The 25,253-nt window shown below is 42.2% G+C and overlaps 1 protein-coding gene across 1 annotated transcript in view; it reads left to right on the forward strand.

Annotated features, from left to right (window-relative positions):
• The first annotated feature begins 386 nt into the window (after nt 1-386).
• RUFY2 (RUN and FYVE domain containing 2) overlaps nt 387-25,253 on the forward strand; it is a 36,040-nt gene continuing 11,173 nt past the window's right edge. Inside the window, exons 1-12 of the mRNA XM_070944835.1 lie at nt 387-486; nt 2,698-2,871; nt 5,235-5,352; nt 7,352-7,453; nt 10,902-11,025; nt 11,820-11,881; nt 14,649-14,714; nt 16,537-16,606; nt 17,983-18,084; nt 20,007-20,123; nt 21,393-21,560; nt 23,245-23,342. Of these exons, the coding sequence (XP_070800936.1) occupies nt 387-486; nt 2,698-2,871; nt 5,235-5,352; nt 7,352-7,453; nt 10,902-11,025; nt 11,820-11,881; nt 14,649-14,714; nt 16,537-16,606; nt 17,983-18,084; nt 20,007-20,123; nt 21,393-21,560; nt 23,245-23,342 (1,301 nt within the window). The remainder of the gene's footprint in view (nt 487-2,697; nt 2,872-5,234; nt 5,353-7,351; nt 7,454-10,901; nt 11,026-11,819; nt 11,882-14,648; nt 14,715-16,536; nt 16,607-17,982; nt 18,085-20,006; nt 20,124-21,392; nt 21,561-23,244; nt 23,343-25,253) is intronic.

Below are 25,253 nucleotides of genomic sequence, written 5' to 3' on the forward strand. Positions count from 1 at the left end.
CCACTCCAAACTCAATTGCAGAAAATATGACTTCAGTAACAGAGTGGTCAATGCCTGGAAATGCACTACCTGACTCTGTAGTTTCTTCCTCAAACCCCCAAAACTTTAACCTTAAACTGTCTACTGGTGACCTCACCCCATTCCCAAGAGGTCTGTAAGAGGCGTGCATAAGTGCACCAGCGTGCTTACCGTCCCTGTCCTAATATTCCAAAACCGGAGGGTGGCCCTGCCTTAAAGCGACACCCGGGTGCGGCCGGGACCCCGACTTTTCGCGCGCCGGCTCCAGCGCCGTCGGTCCTGGGCACGGCGCCATCTCAGTCCTCCGGCCGCGAGAGGCGCAGCCAGCCAGGCTGGGGGGGAAGCGGGAGGAGGAGGAGGAGGCGGAGATGGGCGATGAAGAGGGCTGGAAAAGGGCCGTGAAAGCAGCCAAGGCTGGATCCGCGCTGAACTGCTCGGGCAGCTGCTGCACCTCCTCGCTGGCCATGGGTAAGTAAGGCGCAAGGGCGGAAAACCGGGCTGGGAGACAGGAGGCCGAGGGAGCCTTGTGGCTCGACCGGCATGCCCGAGGCGCTGCTGCTGCTGCTCTTCTCCGCTGGCTGAAGCCCCCCCCCTCCCCTACCACCACCATCAAAATGGCTGGAGAGGGGCTGCAACCGAGGCCGCCTTTTCCAGCGATTGCTGGGTTGCCAACAGCCGGTCGGATTTGCTCTGCAGCACCGTCAGCTCCTCGCAGCCACGCGGGTCTCTGAGGGACTCTGTGGTTGCGTGGGAGAAGGGTCGAAGCCCGCAGTCCTCGGAGAACGTCCAGGCATCGCGCCCTGCCCTTTTATCCCGACCCGCGGCTTTTCCAGAGGCCGGGTGGATGGAGTTGGGTTCTCCCCGGGCGCGCGTGGCGCAGGATCTGGCGCTGCCGGGGCGCGGGGGGGGGGGGAGAGGATCTTCCCTTCTGCCTTGACTTTCCTCGTGGGGGTTCTCCCCGGAGAAGCAGGGATTTAAGAGGGATGGATCGCGGTCCACCTTTGGCTTTGCACAGCCGGAGGCGTCGCCGGGAACTGGGGAGAAGGGCGGCTCCCACGCAGCTCCAGAAGTCGCCTTTTTTGCCGCTTGGGCGGTGTGGTTGCCAAAGCTTTGCCCAAAAGAGCGGTGCGCCTTGGAGGAGAATGAGAAGCCCCCTCCTACCGGCTTAAAACTCACCGTGAAAAACAAGGCGGTTAGGATTTTGGTTTGAAGAGGGGGTGGGAGGAGATCTGTTTTTTTTTTAATTATTATTTTTTTGTCCCCACGACCGTAAATTCTGGAGCCCAAATCTCCCGTGTTTTTAAGATCAGGCACGCGTGTCCTGCCAAGGGAAAATGATTCTGATCTGATCTGATGCAAGTGAGAGCCAACAGAGTTGAGAGAGCATTGGGTCAATTGATGGAGATTTGCTTATTGCTGGCTATGCTTTTAGGTGGTTGTGATTGGCCCTTAAACCAGGGGTCTCCAACCTTGGCAACTTTAAGCCTGGTGGACTTCAACTCCCAGAATTCCCCAGCCAGTTTTGCTGGCTGGGGAATTCTGGGAGTTGAAATCCACCAGGCTTAAAGTTGCCAATGTTGGAGCAAAGCTGGCTGGGGAATTCTGGGAGTTGAAATCCACCAGGCATAAAGTTGCCAAGGTTGGAGACCCCTGCCTTAAACCCCAAACAGCATATTTAATTGCCAGTTGCAAAGGAATCATCCTTCCCTCGGGAGCTTCCAAAATCACACTTGGTGGACTGCTGGGTACCAAGGAATGCTGCCTGGATGGGAAAGAATATTCCCACCATCCTAGTTTCCTGTTCTGGGTTATTTTCAGCAACAACAATGATAAGCATATTGGTGATAGCAGCAAATGGTAAACAAGCAGGTAATAATAGAAAGTCTGAAAAAAGTGAACGTTTCAGTATCCAGAGACAGGAGAATAGAAAAGAATGAATCGGAGGGAAAAAAAAAATCATAAAATAGAAAAGATCTGCGGATAGAAGCAGAATGGCTGTGGCAAAAGAAACCCAAAACATCTGGAGCATTACCGAAACATCATCCTTGTTGACAAATTCACACCATCAGTCAATTGCGAAAGGCAGCTTCACTTGGAACAGGCTTACATCCTGCGATGATATCTTCAGTGCCATCAAACAATATCTGCCTATCCCAGTTCTTGGGAAGAACTCAGTAGGTGGATAAACATGCCCTATTTCCTTCATTACAAATATAATTATTAGGTTAGCTGTGAACCACAAAGTAAATACTTTATTATAACCGGTTGATTTTAGTTTAAAGCCTTAACATAAAACACTCAATTTAAGTGTAAATCTCTTCTTTGAGAGGTCAACATTTAAAATTCATAAACCGACTAAAAAGACAAACAAAAAAAATAACCATGCTTCTCCATACTGTGAAATGGATTTATTCTAGGAAATAACAAGCGTCACATGATGTGTCATTGTTAAAATGCTGTCAGAACTAAATTGGAATAGGGTTTTAGCTAATACTGCAACATTGCTGATACAACTTCTTACTGCTGGCTTTGCTGGAAATACCCCATATTTCTTAGCACAGTGCCCTCTGTTGCTTTGATGTTTTTTCCCCTTTTACTTTCTTAGATTTGGACATAGCTGTTGTGCCTTAATCAATAAAATATGTTCCTTAATCAATTCTCTCTCTCTCTCTTTTTAAGCTGTGAAAGACCCCCTGGCAATTGAAAGAACAAATCTATTGAACATGGCTAAACTGAGTATAAAGGGACTCATTGAATCTGCTCTAAGCTTTGGGCGAACTCTTGATTCTGATTATCCACCTCTCCAGCAGTTTTTTGTTGTCATGGAACACTGCCTCAAACACGGCCTGAAAGGTACAGATGGTATTTTGGGGTGATTGAGTCTTTTCATCCCATTTTTGTTCTATATTTGGCCATTTGAGAGGGCCAACTTCGACTGGCTACTGTCAGGGTTCCAAGTAACACACCCAACAGAATCAAAACTCCAAGGGAGGCATATTCTTCAAAGTATAGATTTATTAGGCATGTCATGTTCCCACAGCTTGACCCATCTCTGCTATGGCAGCCCTGGAGGTGCCAGGGGAAAATGGCTCCAGGGTTGACCGCTACTTTATTTGCATTGAGAAATACCGTACTTTTCGGAGTATAAGACGCACTTCCCCTCCCCTAAAAGTGGGTGAAAATTGTAGTGTGTCTTATATACCGAATGTTGCCGAAGCCCCGTCCACCCATCGGCTCCCACCCTTCGGCGATTTTCAGCATCCGTGCGTCGCGTTTTCAGCCTGCACATGCCCCATTTTAGAGCCTTTCCAGGCTGTGGGGATTGCCACAGCACATCGCTGCCGATCACTGCCGATCACTGCCTCCATGCATCGCGTTTTCAGCCTCTGCACATTGCGTTTCGGCCTCCACATGCCCTGTTTTTGGCCTCTGCGCATCGCATTTTCAGCCGGTTCCAGGCGGCAGGGATGGCAGTGGGGATGGCAGCGATTGGCGGTGATGTGCTGTGGTGATCCCTGCAGCCTGGAATGGGTCTAAAATGGAGGGGGCAATGGCCAAAAACGTGACATGCGGAGGCCAAAAACGTGACACGCGGAGGCGGCAATGGGCTCTGGCAATCCCCGCAGCCTGGAACAGCTGATTGGCAATCCAACCGCCAATCAGCTGTTCGTGCTAAATCAGGCTGCAATAAGTGCTGAAGCTTACCAGGCTGTTTGCTGCAAGGACGCTAGCCAGATGAATACTGATGGGTACTGGTAGGCAGAGGCAGATTTTTTTTTTCTTGTTTTCCTCCCCAAAAATGAATTTGTGTCTTATACTCCGGAGCGTCTTATACTCCAAAAAATATGGCAAGGTTTTAAATCACAGAGTATATCAATGTTTCTCAATCTCAGCAAATTTAAGATGTGTGGACTTAACTCCCAGAATTCCACACATCTTAAGAGTTACTGAAGTTAAGAATCACTGATACAGATTGCTGCATGCTACCCATGTTTACTTTCATTTGTCCTGCAGACTTAGTGCAAACTTTATTTTCTAAATCAATTCAGAAGGAAGCTGTGACTTCCTCCTTTGAGTTCATCAGTATTCAAGAGAGCAATTTTTACTTCATTGCCAGTTTTACTTCATTGGATTCTGAATGACTTATGAATTTGGTTCATTTGTTTTGACCAGCTAATTCCCATTATTTGTTGGAAGTGTGATCTTTGCTTTTTCTTACTTTTTCTTCATTTGTTATTGGGTACAGTTGTAAATTTCATGGCTGGCTGCAGTGGCTGTAAAAAAAATCACTGACATGGCCCTAAATTAAACTTGTTGATGCTCTATAAATAGAAAGTATTAATGTTTACAAGCATCCCCAAGACAGGTAGTCCTCAATTTACAATCATTTGTTTAATGACTGAAGTTACAAAGGCACTGAAAAAAGTGACTTATGACTGTTTTTCACACTTAATGACCATTGCAGAATCCCATGGTCACATTGTCAAACTTCAGACATGTGCCACCTGGCATGTATTTACGACGGTTGCAGTGTCCTGGGATCATGTGATCAGCTTTTGCGATCTTCTGACAAGCAAAGTCCATGGGAAACCCAAATTCACTTAACCACTGTGTTTCTAATTTAAAAGCTGCAGTGATTACCTCGACTAATAAGGCAAGAAAGGTCATAAAAATGGGGCAAAACTTACCTAACAAGGGTTTTGCTTAGCAACAGAAATTTTGAAGTCAGTTGAGGGCCACCTGTATTTGTATGTGTCTATCCAATAAGTATCACAGATGCCTAGGCAGGGGTGGGCTTCAAAAATTTTAGTAGGGGGTTCTTCGTTTGGTTTCTGGGTGGGTGTGGCCATGGTGGATGTAGTCGGCCTTCTGCACCACGGCGGGGGGGTGTTTTTGCCCTCCCCAGGCTCCGGAGGCCCTTCCCGAACTTCCGGTAAGCCTGTTTTTTGCCCTCCCTCTGCACGTGCTCTGCACTTACCTGCATCCAAAATGGGCCACGTGGGGTTTCCTGGGAGGAGCGGGGCAGGGTGGGCAAGGCCAGCCAGGAGTAGGATTTGGGGGTTCTCCAAACAGCATAAAATCTTAGCTAGAGGTTCTCCTGAACTCCTGCGAATCCCCAGCACCCACCCCTCTGCCTAGGGAACAAATATATTAAATGTTCCAAGAAAGTAAAATAGAGTGTAAAAAATCAAAATGTGTTTATTTTTCTCTTCTAGTAAAGAAATCTTTTCTAAGTTATAATAAAACAATATGGGGCCCTCTGGAACTTGTAGAGAAATTGTATCCAGAAGCTGAGGAGATTGCTGCTAGCGTTAGAGATTTACCTGGTCTGAAGTAAGTTGTTATACTGAAATATTTTCTCTGCTTTCCGTACATAAATCATGAGAATGAAGTGAGCAAGAATCCATTTTCCACAGTTAAAATGTATGTAATTTTTCCTTAACCTTATAGAATATTCTTTAGGTGAAATAATGTTGTTATTCAAAATTGTAAGAAAGGGAGACATGGGGTTTTATCTGATGCAAAGAAGGTGAGATAGAAATTCTACCAGATTCAGATTATTTGCCCATTTATTGCCTAAACTGGCAGTAGGTTTTTCAGGTTTCTGAGGCAAGGTTTTCCAATTAATACCATAGAGTGCCAAAAATTGAAGCTGGGATCTTATTCATCCAGAGGTCTATTCTCCCATTGAGCTGTATTCCTTTTCAACTACCAATACTCAAAAGGAGACCTGACAGTGGGAATATTTGTGTTAAAGTACAATCCATTAATCTCTGACCCAGCAGAAAAGTTGGGTTGTGTAAAATTTGCTATTCTGATTCCCGAGCCCTATTCTACTCTGATATTAAGGCCAGACACTGGATCATTCCTGTTTTAAAGGGGGATTATGGTGCATGTTTCATCTGGCATTGCCTGATGGGGAAGCAATCATCCATCACTCCCTAACACCGAGGCAAGCCAGACAGGTGCTTGAAATGGCAGATCCCATCAGCGCTCAAGTTGCCCCAAATAGTCATCTCACAGGTTGTAAATGGGAAGGAGGGGTGCAAGATGAAGTGGAAACCAGTGAACTCCATCTTTGATTAGTGCTGCAAGAGAATGACAATGCTGGCAGCAAGTCTACTTGTCTTTTTGTGGTGGATCTCAGCCCTGATCATGTATGGAACCACATTCGTGATGGATTATGCTAAAATTGTGTTGAGAAAAAGTGACTTTGAAGTGGTTCAGCCATGGGGTGAAATATGGAGCTGGCAGGAATATCTGGTTACCAAAGTAGGTCTACAACACATGAAAAATTGTTCTTATCACAAATTAATTGGGGGAAGATTTTAATAAAATAACTAGAATATTAAATGTGATGTGATTCAAAAGTGCTATTTTTAAAACCAGAAGCTGAAATAAAGAATTATTATGGGTACCCATGTCATACAAGACACTCTTAGTGCCTTACAAGAGTAGACTTAATCTTTTTGAAGCTTGCTGTTAGGGTTCCGAGGGATGCCCTAATTAAATCATAAGCCTCGAGCCAAGCTTCAAAAAAAATCCAGTTATTTATTAGGAGCTTCATGTCAGCACATTCCAGGTGAAGCCAACTCTGACCCCACGTAATTTACGTCCCAATCATGACCCTGTTTCCCTCCCCCCCGCCAGGGTGTGTCATCAATACATTAGCCAACGGAGCAATTTCGCAGGTTGTAGAGCTTACTCCCCTCTGGCTGCTGTGGGTAACCCTGGGAGACAGCCTTGAGAGAGAGATGTCTGGAATGTGCTTCTGTTTATGGCTGCTGTGCTGCTTTGTGGGTTTCTCATCCCCCTTGCCTATGGCAACTTGAGAGCAGGCCAGGGATGCTTTGCGAGTTGACACTTTCAGTAGAATAGAGTCCTATGGAGTATAGTCTCCTTTGGATGTGCCCCTCCAAGTCTCAATGATTCACCCTTAGATGGAATGACCCGGCCTTTGATCTTACACCAATTGCCCATTGCAGAAACTTCAGGGTATTCATTAATCCCTTCTTCCTCGGAAAAGACCAAAATGGGATGGTATTTGCCCAAGACAAATACAGAAGAGGGCATTTATTTTGTGTCTTAAGAGTTTTGTCAAGTAAATGTTTAAATCAGAAGGTTGTTCTTTTTATAAAAACAACTTTTTGTTGAAGGTATAAATTGGCTAAAGTTGAATATAGAATGGTTAAGAACACTGTTCCAAATAAAGATGGAAAATGGCTTAATCCCTGTCTCTTTATTGGAAGGCCTGTTGACCAGGGTTAGAAATGAGTCAAATGACAGCTCTGCCTAATAATGTGTCTCTGAACTGTTCCTGTTTTTAAACCAGGACTTCCTTAGGACGTGCTCGGGCTTGGTTACGTTTGGCACTTATGCAGAAAAAGATGGCTGACTATCTCCGATGTCTCATCCTTCGGAAAGATCTCCTCGGGTGAGCCCTTATCCAGATTCTTATTAAAAATCAGTGCTTTGATTGTGAACAGACTTGTGCACATCGATCGTGTTGCATTGTAATTCAAACTTAGCAAAAATATTTATTTTCTTAGCTAAATAAAACAGCTGACATTACATTGCTTGTAGCAGCTTCTAGCGTTTCACTTCTGAATTATAAATTTCAATAAAATGTTCTCATTAATTGACCTGACATCTTTATTTTAAAAAGTTTTGGTAGAACAAAAATGAAAGGGGATGTTCTAATGATTATTCAGGTTTTGATAGTAGTGTAGTATAAACCAGAAGTCAACAATGCAATGCCTGTGACGTTCCCAGGCAGCACTTACCACAACAATGGCAATAATGTATTCTTTCTTTTTTGCTGTTTAATGTAATCTGCAAATTTACATCATGCTGCCAGCTGTTGGAAAAGGTGCATACCTAGGGCATAAAGTGTACAAAATGCAGTTGCACACTATTTAATTTCATACTTGCAGAACTAGGCATTTTTTTTCTTTAAAAAAAGCAGTTTTCTCTGTTTTTTAAAAAAATTCTAGACAAGGAATATTATTCATGTTACTCTCCTTGCACAAAGCCCCTGATGCGTAGAGAGTCTTCTCCATCCTTGTGCAAATATTAAATTCAATATTTGATGCTGTTTGCTGCTTTCTCAACATATTATTACCATATTTTTCGGACTATAAGATGTACTTTTTTATCTCCCAAAAGGGGGTGAAAATGTTTGTGTGTCTTATAGATCAAATATTGCTGAAGCACCACCCACCCGCTGGCCGGTTTTGGGCCTCCTCACGCCCTGTTTTTGGGCCTTTTTTCAGCCCGTTTCTCAAGGCTTTTTTGGGCCCATTTTTTCCGGAAAAGCCCTTGAAAAAGCCTTGAAAACGGGTGGAAAAAAGCCTCAAGAATGGGCCCAAAAAGCCTTGAAAACGGGCCAAAAAAAGCCTTGAAAATGGGTCAAAAAAAGCTGGAAAAGGGCAGAAAAAAGGGCCAAAAATAGGGTGCGTAGAGACCAAAAACGTTTTTGTTGTTTTCTCTTCTAAATTTAGGTGCATCTTATAGTCCAAAAAATACGGTACCTAAAGTGCTACCGATACTAGCTGATCAAGCACCTGCCATTGGTTGCATAGTGGGACATGCAACCATTATGCCCTTGAAGTGATGTCCCGGTGCCTGGAGGCCGTACGGATCTGGATGGGGAGGAACAGGCTCAGGCTCAACCCATCCAAGACTGAGTGGCTGTGGTTTCCGACGTCCCGATATAGTCAGTTGACGCCATCACTGACTATTGGGGGCGAATCATTGGCCCCCACGGAGAGGGCTCGCAACTTGGGCGTCCTCCTGGATTCACGGCCGTCTTTAGAAGAGCACTTGACGGCCGTGACCGGGAGGATTTTTCATCAGGTTCGCCTGATTCGCCAGTTGCATCCCTTTCTGGATCGGGACTCTTTACGCACGGTCACTCATGCCCTTGTCACCTCCCGCCTGGACTATTGCAACGCTCTCTACATGGGGCTCCCCTTGAGGAGCACCCGGAGGCTCCAACTGGCGCAGAGTGCGGCCGCGCGGGTGGTAATGGGAGCGACATGGCGTTCCCATGTAACACCTCTCCTGCGCGAGCTGCACTGGCTCCCGGTGGTCTTCCGGGTGCGCTTCAAGGTTTTGGTTACCACCTTTAAAGCGCTCCATGGCTTAGGACCCGGGTACTTGCGGGACCGCCTACTACCACCAATAGCCTCCCACGCTCCCATAGAGAGGGGCTCCTCCGGGTGCCGTCAGCCAAACAATGCCGACTGGCGGCCCCCAGGGGGAGAGCCTTCTCTGTGGGGGCACCTACTATCTGGAACGAGCTCCCCCCAGAGATACGGAGGATCCCGGATCTGCGCACCTTCCGCCGCGCCTTAAAGACCTTACTATTTCACCAGGCCGGCCTGGCCTAATTTTCCCCCTCTTTTATAAAAGATTTTTAAAATTTTAAATATCTTTTAGTATTTATATATTCAATTTTAAATTGGTTTTAAAAGTTTGGGGTTTTAAATTTGTCGGGGCCAAAATTATTTAATTTGATTTTATTCTATTTTTTAAATTTTGTATTGTATGTGTTTTTATTGTCTGGCTGTGCACCGCCCTGAGTCCTTCGGGAGTAGGGCGGTATAGAAATCTAATTAATTAATAAATAAATAAATAAATAAATAAATAAATAAATAATAAATAAATAGGTTTACTTTTTCTACTTGTGATGACATTGAATACAGCTTAAGGGATCTGCCTTTGTTTGATCTTTGGTGACAGAGCAGGGTTGAAATGCTCCCGGTTCAGACCGGATCACCTGATCCGGTAGCAATGGTGGCGGGTGGTTCGGAGAACCGGTAGCAAAAATCCCTGCCCCCCCCCAATGCCCAGCTGAGCCGCACAATCATCAGAGGCTTTTTTTTTTTACTTTTAAAAACATTTTTTCTACAACCTCTTCCGACAAAAAAAATGCTTTTAAAAGTAAAAAAAAAAAAAAGCCTCTGATGATCGCGTGGCTCAGCTGGGATCGTCAGAGGCTTTTCAAAGCATTTTTTTTGCAACCTCTTGACCGAAGAGGTGGTAAAAGAAATGCTTTGAAAAGTCTCTGATGATCCCAGCTGAGTTGCCTGATCAGCAGAGACTTTTTAAAGCATTAGAAAAAATGCTTTGAAAAGTTAAAAAAAAAAAAAATTGGCCATGCCCACCCAGTCACATTACCCCCCCAAGCCACGCCCACAGAACTGGTAGTAACAAATTTTACCTTTCACCCCCGTGACAGAGTCAACATGGTTAGAATCGTGAGATATGTATTTGTGTATCATTGGAATTAGGGGGGAAAAATGCAGAAGAAAGATGTTAGATGAGAGCTCTGTGGACCGTACAGGTTTTTTTTTAGAAATTGTGAAGGATTCTGTCATACCATCAAAGTCGAAGAAATATTTAGCTACATCTCAACAAGCTTTTGTAGAAGAGAAGGGGCATAAAGGAAATATACGGTACTTTGTTTTGGCCTTCGACAATCAATAGGGCTAATTTTAATCTATGGACCTAGACAGGTTTTAAACTCCCAATTTTGCTACTTTGCATCCTTTTATTTAATTTAATTTATTTTATTATTTCATTTTATTATTCAAACTTCTATACCGCCCTTCTCCTTTCGGACTCAGGGCGGTGAACAGCCAAAATAAAAACATTTATACATAAAGTTACAGTTAAAAAATAAATTTAAAATAATTAAATAAATTTGGCCCGTAATTTAAAACTTTTAAACAAATTCCATAACAATGGCACCTGTTTTCATGAGGAAGCCTGCTTGTTTTTGAATGAATTATCACATTGAGTCATTTTGACATTGGTCGGCTATGAAATTGACCAGTAATTGACAATGTCCTTTAAATTATATGAAAATGCTTTTACAGGGAATTTTATGAATACCATGCAGTGATGATGGAAGAAGAAGGTGCCGTCATTGTTGGATTGCTTGTTGGGTTAAATGTCATTGATGCAAACTTGTGCATAAAAGGAGAAGATTTGGATTCACAAGTAAGTAGATGCCACAATATTACAGAATATGTAGGCTTCGAGCAAATCTGAAAATCTTGAATAAAATAATTCAAACAATTCATTTCAGTCAATCTGTTTAGGAACTGTTTTTCTCCCATGCAAACAATTTATTTTCTTTGAAGCACTATGAATATATATAGCAGATCCTTGTAATTCTGCTTCCGCAGAATACTGGAAGATTTTACAATAAAAAGGTTTTTGACTGGAAGATCTTTCAAGTATAGGATGGCTATTTTTTTTCCCTTGTAAAAAAAGTTGTTCTATGTCCTTTCTTCAAAATGTGTATGAAATCTGTTTTTTGGTTTATATTTAGATCTTAATATGTAAACTCGATGAGATGGCTTAAACATTTGAATAATGAAAAAATATCAGTATTGTATTAGCAAGGGTCTCCAACCTTGGCAACTTTAAGACTTGTGCTGGCTGAGGAATTCTGAGAGTTGAAGTCTACAAGTCTTAAAGTTGTCAAGGTTGGAGACCCCTGACCTATAGAATATTTATAATTAAACTAACACACCTTTGCTCACTTGTGGATCCTGCCCATTGCTCTTGATCCATTATGCGTTCGGTCCACTGCAGACACATTTGGGTCTGGAGGTTTTTAACCCCTGGGAGCAGATGCAGGGGAGATGGGTTGTTGCAAAATGGCCTTGGTCAATATAATCCAATCCATTAATGTTATCAATACCAAATCTGGAATTCCAGGAGAATGAAGCTTATCCCTTAGCTGGTCCTTTATTTCATTTTGCAAAATTGGATTTTTTTTTTTAAAGGTTGGCGTAATTGATTTCTCCATGTACCTAAAGAATGAAGATGACACTGAAGATAAAGAAAGGTGAGTAACCAAAACACCCCTTCAGAGGATGAGACAATAAGGAAGATACTAGATGGTGCGGAAATGGATAGACTAATACTAAAAATAAAAGATGAAGGAGATACAGAATACTATTCAGCATGGAATAGATTCTATCAATGGTTAGAGACACGAGGTAGAAATTGGAATGCGAAAGAATCAGGTTAGATGGATATGGAAAGAGATATTATTGTTAATATCAATATAGGAATGTAAGTATTAGAATGATAGATAAGTTGACATACTAGAATATGATGTCAGAAACTACCGTGTTTTCCCCAAAATAAGACCCTGTCTTATATTTTTTTGAACCCTGAAATAAGCGCTTGGCCTTATTGCCATGCGCTCAAAAGCCCGATTGGGCTTATTATCAGGGGATGTCTTATTTTGGGGGAAACAGTGTATCAACAGTAGCACTGTTTAAAATAGTATATGTTATTCTGTTTTTTACTTTTGTTTTATGGTAAGTGGAATGCCGGGACAATTACACAGTATTCAATATATTCATATGTAAGCAATAAATATATATATATATATAAAAAAGGTGAGTTTTAGTAGAACTTTTATCATGTTGAACTAAATGGTTGAAAAACCCACCATCCTGCAAGGAAATCAAAAGTTTCCTTCCCCTCACAGAAAATATTCCTGGGGAATATAAGGGGAAATATTCAGAAGAAGGGAATTTTTACGCATGATCCATTTTATATCATGTTGTACCTAATGAGGGTTAATTCCAACTTTCAAAGCCTTCTAAGGCTTCTCACATATTGCATACCTATATAACCACCTACTCCAACCAGATCCATGAATTGCTCTTGTTACCCTGATTTCACCGGGGGGGGGGGGGGGAGGGGAGACAGGGCTGAGGCCAGAAATTGCTGGATTATGCTGTGCAAGAACTAGCCATGGAGATGTTAATCTGGCCCCTCAGGGCTGGCTTTCTGGAAGTTGGGTGGGCTTTGTTTTTCTAATTCCTTCAAGTCCTTGCATGTTTTGAGGTGGTTTACCATTGCCTCCTTCCTAGGGCTGAAAGAGAGGGACTGGCCCAAAGTCAGTCAGCTGGCTTTGTGCTTAAAGCTGGGGTAGGACTCAGTTTTCCATACTTCTTGTCCAGCACTATAACCATGAGCTCGAACTGACTCTCTTCAAATTAGCGAAGGGCGAAATTTTACTTTTTAAAAATGTATTTATCAAAATATAAAATATGTATATAGAAAAATGAAAATAAAGGGGGGGAAAGGGAAAAGGGAAAAGGAAAAGGCAAAGGGGGGAAAGGGGAAAAGAAAGAAAAGCATTGACTTTCTATTAATAACATATAGCCTGAACATTTTGTTTTTAAATAGCAATATAAACTAGTCACTTCTATACAAACCTATCTAATCAGCAAAACCCAAAGTCAAAGTTTCATTTTTCCACCTCAAGCACAAAGTCCAGAAGCAATTTACCGTATTTTTCGGACTATAAGGCGCACTTTTTTGTCTCCCAAAAGGGGGCAAAAATGTCTGTGCATCTTATAGACCGAATATTACTGAAGCCCCATCCATCCGCCAGCCATTTTTTGTCCTCCACACGCCCTGTTTTCAGGCCTTTTTCAGGGTCATTTTCGAGGCTATTTTTGGGGCTTTTTTGGCCTGTTTTTTAGCCTTTTTCAGCCCATTTTTTCGGGAAAAATGGGCCAAAAAAAGCCTCAAAAACGGGCCAAAGAAAGCCTTGAAAATGGGCCGAAAAAAGCCTCAAAAACGGGCAGAAAAAAGCCTTGAAAATGGGCCAAAAAAGGCTGGAAAAGGGCTGAAAATGGGGCATGTGGAGGCCAAAAACATTCTCTTCTTAGGGCGTCTTATAGTCTGAAAAATATGGTATTGATTTATTAAAACTTTATGTCCCCATCTAGAAGATGACTCTTATTTACCCTTGTTTATTTTACTGATTGTACATATAAGTGTTTTCTGTGTGTGTGTGTGTGTGTGTATTTTTATCTTTGTTTACTTTTACTACATTCTCTTGTTATGTAAATCTCCAAGTGTGGAAAATAATAGTAATAATAACATTTAGTCTCTGTGAAAAAAGTTGTACATTTTGAGGCCACAGATTTCAAGGGCACAAAGCAGAAATCATGGAACAACTAAGAAAAAAATCAACAGAGTCTCCTGTTTAATGAAAGGGGATTGTTTAATTCAGAAATGCAGAACAGATGTATGAACAGTCAACCTATCAATATTGAATACAAATTTGAGGAAATGGATAATCAAAGTCATATGTGAATCCTTAAAGGAGAGATGGGCAACTATGGGCCCTTTATCGTCTGTGGACTTCAACATCGAGAGTTCCTGAGCTAGCCATGGCCCCTTTATGACCTGCAGACATGCTGGCTCAGGAATTCTGGGAATTGAAGTCCACAGGTCGTAAAGGGACCATAGTTGCCCATCCCAGTCTTAGAGCAATGTTCAATTTCCAATTTTTTGAAAAAAATCAAAAGAAACCTTTTTTTAACAGACTCTAAGTCTGTTGATGATGGTTATCCAGTTAATACTAGTGCTAATCACACAGAAGGTTCTAGATTTCAAGCCAAGTCAAGAATTCAGATATTGTTTTTTTTTAATTTATGGAGAACATTTATTAAGACAACATATTTCTGGAATAGTAAATGGAAATTTTTCACATACAGTTCTCAACACTCAAGATCTCAGATCAAATGTCTCACTAAACATTAAATATTCAAAACTAAAACTAATTTTTTTTTTTTTTTTAGAAACGACCATGTTGCTGCAATATTGGATCAGAAGAATTATGTTGAAGAATTAAACCGGCAATTGAAGTAAGCATAAGTTGTGGTAGGGAACGGTGCCTTCTATTTTAAAAACAATTACTTTGATAATTATCAAGTATTGAAATTACTAGTATTTATTGAATAATGAATAGAAAAAGATATGTTGGGAAGGGCTGTGAAATGCATTTTTGAATCCATGGATGGGGAGCGGGTTAAAAATCAAGATGGTGACTACTACCACAAGATCAAAACCTGCCCCTTTTTCAAGTTCATTGCACACATGATCACATTTTTTTTCCTGGAATGTGTGTATGTGTGTCTCCTGGCAACTACCTGGACTAGTCTCTGCAGTTTTCTTGGCAATTTTTTTCAGAAGTGATTTGCTCTTGCCCCCTTCCTTCCTTCCTTCCTTCCTCCCTCCCTCCCTCCCTCCTTCCCTCACATTCTTTACGAGAACCCATCAAGAAGGCTAATAGTAATAATTAGTCTTCTCTAGATCATAAGAGGAGAACAAATTAAATGTAACAATCAGAGTTAGTCCCTGACTTACGATCACAGTTGGGAGACAATTTCAGTTGTAAGTCCAATATTGGGCTGAAAAAAGCCTTGAAAACGGGCCGAAAAAGCCCCGAAAATGGGCAAAAAAAGCCTAGAAAACAGGCCAAAAAAAGCCTTGAAAATGGGCCAAAAAAGGCCCAGAAACAGGGTGTGCAGAGGACAAAAAATGGCTGGTGGGTGGGCGGGGCTTTGGTAATATTCAGTCTATAAGACGCACAGACATTTTTGTCCCCTTTTGAGAGAGAAAAAAGTGCGTCTTATAGTCCGAAAAATATGGTAATACAATCCTCAGTTGTATAAATGGATAGAATCAAAATCAAGTGAAGTATTAGTACCGCTTTTTAAAGCCTTAGGTCACACCTGGAATACTGCATCCAATTTTGGTCATCCAATTTTGGTTACAAAAAAGTTGTTGAGACTTTGGAAAAAATGCAAAGAAGAGCAACTAAAATGATTAAAGGCCTGGAAACTAAAACATATGAAGAAGGTTGCAGGATTTGGGTTTGGTTAGTCTAAAGGAGAAGAGAAGGACTAGGGGTGACATAATAGCAGTACTACAGTATTTGAGAGGTTGCCACAAAGAGAAGGCAATCAGCTTATTTTCTAAAGCACAAGAGGGAAGGACAAGAAACAATGGATGGAAACTAATCAAGGAGAGAAGCAACCTGGAACTAAGGAGAAATTTCCTAACATTGAGGACAAGTAACTAGTGGAACAGCTTGCCCTCAAGAGGTTGTGGGTTCTTCATCACTGGAGGTTTTTAAGAAGAGACTGGACAGTCACTTGTCCAGAATGGTATGGGGTCTCCTGCTTGAGCAGGGGGTTGGACTAGAAGACCTCCAAGATCCCCTCCAGCTCTAGTCTGATTCTGAATGCTGAAACTGGTTGTAAGTTGATTGCAAGTTGATTGCAAAATGCACAAAATGTAGTTCATGTGACTATGGGCAGGCAAATGTTTTATAATGGTGGGAAGTGCTTTATAAGGCATAACACACACTTTCCAAGGCCATCATTATTTTGAATGATCATTAAACTTGTCATAAACCGGCAGTTAGCCATCTTTGGGTGATGTCAAAAAGCTAGACTGGATCAGACCTTTTTGATTTTGGGCTACATCAGGGCTATAGGCTAGATAGAAGTCTAAAAAAAATCTGATAGAAAACACTTTGTATATTTTGAGGAGTGGTATCAGGTATCAGGATGCATTTGTTTCTGGGTACCGAGTTGCTGCTAGGAGGTTTTGTAAATCAGTTTGTACTACTGCATAATTGTAGAAATAATTCTGAAGATTATTTTTTTTTATCCTTTTCAGTAGTACAGTCGGCAGCCTCCACACACGCGTTGATTCACTAGAGAAGTCAAACACTAAATTAATCGAAGAGGTATTGTCTTTCAGCAATATATACTTTAATTTCATTAATATGTTGAAATTAGCAGTCTTTACTTCCGTTTGGGGTTTTTATTTTATTTTAGTTTGGGATTTGTTTTGGTTTGTTTCAGCCAAGATGTTTCCCTTGGCCAAGAGATGCCTTGCGTGTTACAGAACATCTGAGCAGCATGAGGATGGTGGCCTAGTTGCTTTGATGTTCTCCTTTTTGCCCAGCTGCAGTTAGCCATGAAATCCTGGTCCATCTGTACAAACATACTTTTTTTGCCATATACAGTAAGTAGGAGCATCTGCAATGGTGCCCAAAATGTCAAGATGGCCATGACCATGCCACTGAAGCCCTGCCAGAGTTGTCTTGATCTTTTTGACCCCATGGATAACCTGGAAGTGTTGGACCTAAATTATGGAAGAGCTGGACAGCCTCATGGACAACCTGGAAGTGGACCTAAATTATGGAAGGAGAGTCCAGATCCATCAACTCATAGAACAGTCTCTCAGCAGCTTGAGAGAACATTCTCTCTAGCTGCTGAGAGTCTGTGTACAACTGCAGCAGTGGTGGGTTGCCCCCGGTTCAGACCGGTTCGCAAGAACCGGTAGTAAAACCGTCAGGAGGCTCCGCCCACTGACCCGAACGTCATCAGGAGGCTTCTGTGCACGTGCAGAAGCTTCTGTGCATGCGCATGCAGCCCCATTGCGAATCGGTAATAAAGGTAAGTAGAACCCACCCCTGAACTGCAGTGGGGTATAACTCAGGGGTGGGTTCTGCTTACCTTTACTAATAGTTTGCAACAGGGCCACTTGCACACTTCTGCGCATGCACAGAAGCCTCCTGATGACGTCCGGGTCAGTGGCAGAGCCTCCTGCTGGCTTTACTACCGGTTCTTGCGAACCGGTCCGAACCGGGGGAAACCTACCACTGGTATAACTGTGATTTGTGTGTGTGTGTGTGTAAATTCCTTTGCAATTGTGGAAATAGCTTACTACAGGAATCCTTTTGGCAAGCTCTTTTAAATGATACCGCATCTCTGCCTGGTACACGGCCTTTTACGAGTGCCCAAAGTCATGGCGCTCTGCAAATGAAACATTCCTTAGCTATTGTTAATGTTGGGTTTTAATTGAGATTAATCTCTTCAGTTGCAAATTTTGGATTTCTGCTTCCTGTCAACTGCCGTGAGTCCTTGTTTGTTGGCAATAGTTGAATGAATAGGTTGAATGAATAAGCCCTGGATAAGTAGGCTGAAGTAGTCCAGTGATGTGATTAGGAGACTGTGATGTTTTCATGCAGCATTTTGGGTCTGGACTTGGGTTTTTTTTTTTGGTGTTTGAAAACTTTTGGATTTTTCAAATTTTTGCATTTTATCTTTCTTTTAGTTGGCGATAGCTAAAAACAACATCATTAAACTACAAGAAGAAAACCATCACTTAAGAAGTGAAAACACACTCATTTTAATGAAAACACAACATCATCTGGAGGTATGATATTTTAAAATAATTCATGATTTGTATGTCACAATTTGCCATTTTTAATGTAATTTTCTATAAAAATGTAATATTTAATCAGTTTATGTACTTCAAGAATCTAGCTAACAGCTTCAGGGAGATATTTTTGGAAGGTCACTTGTAAATATACCATGCCACGAAGGGGCATTTAATTCATGCTAAACTCATTGCAAAATATATTTACATCCCCTTGTCAAGATAGTTAGGAAATAGGGGAACATTTTTTAAATCTGAACTAACATTAAACCTGTAAAATTAGAAAGATTTTGTAGGCAGGGTAGAAAAATGTCTAGAAAGACAAAGTAACCACCCACAAAATATTCAGAGGGAGCTTTTTAAAACTGCAGAAGTCAGCAGGATGGTTTGAGTTTGAAGAAAAGAACTGAAAAATGGTGAAGCAGCTGAAAAATGGGATAAAAATAGACCTTACGAAGTAGGACAGGCAAGTAAAACTGACATGCAACTGAGGCAAAAGACAGTGAAGTGGGAATATCACTTGGTATTTTAGTGGGTCAATTAACAAATGGGCCATTCCAAGAACAGAACAGCAGGCCAAAGGAAGGACAGTCTGTGGCCATTTCAAAGATGTATAAGTGGAGTCAGTAAAAGAATTAAAAGGGGCAATTGAGGAACAACTATCATGTCATGACATCAATGAAGTAAACAGGGTGGAAACTTTTGCCCTACATTTGGTAAAGGGTTATAGTGCTGCAAGGCTCGAGACACACATTTTTACCTCTTAAATTTTTGCAGACTTCTCTGCAACAAAGAACGGGTCCAAATTTTGCTCTCATCTATTCCACTGGTGCATAGGAGATATGGAAGCATGATGCTCCAGATTCATAAGCATACTACACACTGAATTAATGAGGCCTGGCTAAATTTTTCATACCTCAAGTTACGGCTGGGGTTTTGAAAGGAGAATCTGTTGCCAACCCCCGTTTTAAAAAAACTTAAAACTTTCACCTTGTGTTCTTCACTGGCTTATCGAAGATGAAGTTTTCATAACAGTATTGCCATAAGGAACATTTTATGAGCAGTAACAAATACGGCAGATTCCAAACTATAGAAGGAGCCTTTTTCAGCCTTTTCAATAATATTTATACATATTACAATACTTTTAAAATGGGTAGTTTATATATGATTTAAATCATTTTTGACACATGCATAGTTCCACATAATACCCTTTCATTGTCCCCAGCTCATCACAAACACGAAGAAAATGCAGGAGGTGTTCTTGCTACCTAGAGTGTGTATCTTTGGCAACTTTAAGACTTGTGGATTTCAACCAGTGGTGGGTTGCTTCCGGTTCACACCAGTTCCCAAAAACCGGTAGTGAAAATTTGTAGTAGTTCGGAGAACCGGTAATAACATTGGTTGGCCATGCCCCCGAACTGGTCCCCGGCCCGGTCGCCGCTTGCTTACCCTGCCCACCTCATCAGAGGCTTTTTTTTTTTTTTTTACTTTTAAAAGCATTTTTTCTACAATCTCTTCGGCCGAAAAAATGCTTTTAAAAGTTAAAAAAAAAAGCCTCTGATGATCACGCGGCTCAGCTGGGATCGTCAGAGGCTTCTAAAAGCATTTCTTTCTGCAACCTCTTAAGGTTGTAGAAAAAATGCTTTTAAAAGTAAAAAAAAAAAGTTGGTCACATTATCCCCCACCAAACCATGCCCACAAAATAAGCCACACCCACAGAACCGGTAGTAAAAAAAATTTACAACCTACCCCTGATTTCAGCTCCTAGAATCCTCAGTCAGCATGGCTGGCTAGGGAATTGTGGTAACTGAAGTCCACAAATCTTAAGTTGTCAAGGTTGGACATACCTGCTCTAGGAAGAGGTCTCTTGCTGAATACCAAAGTTTTTAAGTACAATAATTTTCCTTATTTTTTTGTAGATGAATAAAGTAGATGCCGAAGCAGAACTTCAGACATATAAACATTCCCGACAGAGCCTGGATGAAATGTACAATGAAGCACATAGGCAGCTTCGAGAAGAATCACAGTTAAGACAAGTGAGTGGGTGTTATATAAATTGTGAGTGGTTGGTTCTACATATTCCTTGGAGTTACATAGAGGTAGTCCTTGGTGACCGTTCAGAGTTACTACTGACCTAAAAAGGGGACTTATGACTAAGATTTAAAGTTCTGACAGTTGAACCTCCTCCATGGTCACATGACTGAACTTTGGAGGCTTGGCAACACAGTTGCATATATAGCTGTTTGCAGTATCCTGCGGTAATGTGACTGTATTTTATGACACGTTTGCCAAAAACTATCACTTCCAGTTTTCAGCAAAACTGTGCCCATAGCAAATCACTGGTTCACTTCACGACTTAATGACCATGGCTATTTGCTTAACAACTGTGTGATGACCCGGGGCGTGGCACGAAGGCAACACAGCCAGAGAACTGGTATGAGTCCCTTTATTGGCACCAACTTTGCCCCCAACGTCCCGTTTACTCTCTGGCCTGGAGAAAAACTCTGCCACAAACCTGCAGCAGCTTCTGGCTGCAGATACCCCAGTCCAAACGCTGTAAGCAGAATGACTGCAATTAATAACTCCAGCAAGGCGAGATAATGAGTCCCAGAAGTAAAGAATAATTCCAGCAAGACAAGTTAAGCACACAGAAGCATGGCACTAATTCAAACAGTCAGGAGGAATGCCAGGAATGCAGGCCACAACTCTCAACACTAGATGAATTCAGTGTTTGTTCCTGACAAATGCCCCTCCCACCTGCCTCTCCTTTAAACTCCATCCCCAGGTGTGCCTTGTGAAGGGAATCTGGGCCCTCTCCTTCCTCATAAGCCACACAACCCCCATTGTTCTCTTCTATCTTCTTCTCTGCACACCCTAGGATGAGGAGGGTGTGGGCCTTGGTCTTCATCTGAACCCACTCTCCCTTGTTTTACCTCTCCCCTGCTCTGCCCAGCCTGACTTTGCCCTTCCCCAGTTTCCTCCACAGCCAACGGAGCCACTTTCCCGCTCTCTCTCAGTTGTTCATCTTCTGTCTCAGATTCAGACTCTGACGGGGGCATGACAAACTATTGCAAGAAAGGTTGTAAAATTATTCTGGTGACATGACTGACCCATTTTACGACTGTTATGACATATGACTGCAATGGGTAGGTTCAATTACAGCTGTATTGCAAGAACGACCGATACTTAGGTAGTTGCGTGCAGTTGTCAATCATCAGTCATGCTGTTTTGCTAGAACTGTTCAATCTAAAATTAAACACAAGATTTTGGGAAGATGTAGGCTTGTTTGTTTTTACCTTTTGTAGGATATAGAGAATGAATTGATGGTCCAGGTTGGTATGAAGCATGAGATAGAACTTGCAATGAAGTTATTGGAGAAAGATATACATGAGAAGCAAGACACTCTTATGAATCTGCGGCAACAGCTGGAGGAAGTCAAAGTGATAAATACAGAAATGTATCAAAAACTGCAGGTAGTTCATTATTTATATTTTGAAACCAAAATATATAAGTGTAATGTAGTGGTGTCTGGTGGTGTTTGGGGGTTTGATTTCCTCCCCTAGGATTTCAGGGTTAACTGTTGGCTGTTATCCTAAAGCATCTATCTGGGGTGACAATGCCATTTAGGCAGAGTCATGGAATGGTTTTATGATACGCTAAGCCATGCTTGTTTAGTATCAGCCATCAATAAATATGTGAATGATCCAGTGGTGGGGTTCACCGGTTATAACAACCAGTTTGCTTCATACGTCCGCCAAACAGGTGCGATTATAGTGAGATCATAAGTCCTTTATGGCACGTGATGGTTCACTTAACAACAACATGGCTTAGAACGGAGTTGCCAATTCCAAATATCCTAAAGATGCTTTTTCAAGAGGCAAACTGGATTTTCTGGTTTTTCTTTAAAAACGTCTCGCTCAGGGGTGGTATTCACTTACTTTCCCTACCAGTTCGCAAATGTGAGCGCATGTGCCCCATCCACGCACGCGCCTGGCCTTCCGCACATGCGCTTTGCTGCCACGTGTGTCTTCCGCGCATGTGCCCGGCCTCAAAAACGTGCCTAAATAGCATGACTTGGAACTAAGGCGGGGGGGCAGGCCCACCCGTGATTTCTGCTACCGGTTCGAGCAAACCGGTCTGAATCAGCTGGATACCACCTCTGGTCTTGCTTCTCATCCCAAGAAGCTTCTTCAGCTGTAAATCTTGGATGAGAAGCGAAACGTCTTCAAAGAAAAATCAGAAAGTCCAGTTGCCTCTTGAAAAAAGCACCTTTGGGACAACCATAACCTGGATGACTGAGAATCTCCATAGATTGCTTAATATGTTAGTTAAACTAGGACTCCCTGTACTCTCCCTTCAAGAAAGACTAAAGGAAAATAAAAAGCACTGGTCGCTGGCCTCCCTATTCATACACATTGATAAAACAATGCCCATCTTGAAGGTTAATTTTTTATTATTGCCATCTAATCAGATACAGATATGATTCTGACATCAGCTCCATTTCCCCCTCTTCTTTGTCCTTCCAAGTCAATTGAGTATATGAAGTGTTTTTGGAACTGAAAAACATGCAGTAGTTTTGCAGGACTGAAGTTGTCCTGATAAATGCAGGAGTTGTTTTTTTCCCCTGCGTGGCCTATAGGGTCACTACCAGTGGTGGGATTCAGCCGCTTTGGGCGAACTGGTTGTTAAATTGATATCTGACCCCACCCCACCCCTTCCAGGAGTCCCTACGCACCCCGTTTTGGCTCCCAGGTAAGTGCAGGGAGGCCTACTAGGCCCAAAACAGGATGCGGGGGTGTGTGCCCCCCCGTGGCCCGTTTTTGCTCCCAAAGGCTGCAGGGAGGCCTACTAGGCCCAAAACAGGGCATGCTGGAGGGGGGGGGTGCAGCGCAGCCCCCCACAGCCCGTTTTTGCCCCCAGGGGGGTGCAGGAGGCCAAGTGCTGCCTGTTACACCCCCTGGCCACGCCCACCACCCCAGTCATTAGGGCAGAGAATCGGTTGTTAAATTATTTGAATCCCACCACTGGATACTACTGCTACTTTCAACAGAGATTTCAGCATTCAGAGTTGGTTCCAAGAGAAGAGAGCAGCAGAAGAAAGAAAAGCTATACTGCATGACAATTACCATATTGTAATAGAATAATCTCTAATAATAGTTTTCAGATGAAGCCATGAAAGAAAAGAATGAAATAATTGGTCGCCTGGAGGATAAAACTAGTGAGATTACCGCAACTATGAAGCATCTGGAACAAAGGTACAACATGAGTTTTTAAAGTTTTTTTCTTACTCATTTTCTCTTGCCCATGTTAGTGCAAGAGAAGCCCTGGGCTTATATCTTCCTCTCAGGTACAAACCTTGGCAAATTTTAATTGTATTTTTTATATAATCACCACTTATTTTTCATGCTCAGTTTAATGCCCAGATTCATAATCCATGGCTTAAGATCTTGTTTTAAAAACCACGATCTCTATTTCATATGCATTGACGAGCTGAGCATCTGCAAAAAAAAAAAATCAAAATAAACACTTCAAAAGTTTGTCTGGCTAACTGATGGTGGTGATGGAAGGAAAGTAGAAACTGGGTTTGATCCAACTTATGTTAAGTAACATGGCACAGACCTTGGCTTAGCACTACATGTTAATTTGGCAGATTTTAAACCCAGTTACCTGCATATTGAGCCAAAAGGAATAGGACATAATTTTTCACATTTAACTTGCTCTTAACTTTAAATACATATTCATGCAAGAACAGCCATAATTCAAACTGATCTGCTTTCACATACTTCTGTGAAACACAGAAGACGCCTCCCCGAGTTGCAGGAATCCACTCTTCCTTTCTGCTCTAAATCACATTATAGCAATAGCACTTAGATTTATATACTGCTTTATAGTGCTTTACATCCCTCTCTAAGCAGTTTACAGAGTCAGCCTATCGCCTTCAACAATCTGGGTCCTCATTTTACCCACCTCAGAAGGATGGAAGGCTGAGTCAACCTTGAGCCTAGTGAGATTTGAACTGCCAAATTGCAGGCAGCCGGTAGTCAGCAGAAGTGGCCTGCGGTACTGCACTCTAACCACTGCGCCACCAAGGCTCATTATAGCCCATTAGGCAGATTACAGTTAGCTCTTCCAAAGCGTTCCTCCCTTTTGACTTTACCATATTGTTAGCAATTCTTCCAAGCTCCCTTTGACCTAAATATATACTGTGCTGGGAGCAGCAAACTCTGAGGCAGTAGAGGATAAGACTTAGATCTCCTTTTAAATGCAATTGTAGCCTGATGATGCATTGAAGGATGAGTTAAAAGGTAGCAAAGCCACAGGGAATGTTTTCAGTCCAATCCAGGGGCTCTGTCCCCCCCCCTTTTTTTTTCTTTTCTTTTTTTGGCTAGATGTGGCCTGCACAGCCTTCCGATACCAGCAGCTATCAGGCCGTCAGAAAATCCTGGGAGGCTCAGCTTGCACATGACCTGCTATATTTTGTGATTGGCTGATGGCTATAGAATTCAAATTTTCAAAGACTTTTTTTTTTTTTGGTTAACTGGTTTCCTCATCTATGCAGCAGGTTGCATGTAAAATGGAGTCATTTCAGAAGCAGGTTATATTTTTGTTGATATTAGTTCCATGAAAAGAGATTAAATATAAGGCAAGATGTACATAAGAGCTTAAGTGCTTGTAAAATAACCCTAGAGTTGAGGCTGTAGATATTAAAGTTAGAGAATTGGTACCATGGTTCGAATCCCTAGTGCCGCGTAATGGGGTGAGCTCCCGTTACTTGTCCCAGCTTCTGCCAACCTAGCAGTTCGAAAGCACGTAAAAAATGCAAGTAGAAAAATAGGGTCCACCTTTGGTGGGAAGGTAACAGCGTTCTGTGTGCCTTTGGCGTTGAGTCATGCCGACCACATGACCACGGAGACGTCTTTGGACAGCGCTGGCTTTTCGGCTTTGAAACAGAGATGAGCACCGCCCCCTAGAGTCGAGAACAACTAGCACATATATGTGAGGGGAACCTTTATCTTTACCTTTACTTACCATGGCAGTATTCTGAGGGAGTGTTACTCTTTATTTCTGACTTGGTTTCACTTGTTAGCAGAAATTTCTAGTAGAGAACTCACGATGTTTCTAGCCATGGTTGATTCAGCCTTAAATCTAAGCCCATCTTATTTCTT

Source organism: Pituophis catenifer, unplaced genomic scaffold, assembly GCF_029215685.1.
Source record: "Pituophis catenifer annectens isolate HBS135680 unplaced genomic scaffold, rPitCat1.0.hap2 SCAF_6, whole genome shotgun sequence".
NCBI lineage: Eukaryota > Metazoa > Chordata > Lepidosauria > Squamata > Colubridae > Pituophis > Pituophis catenifer.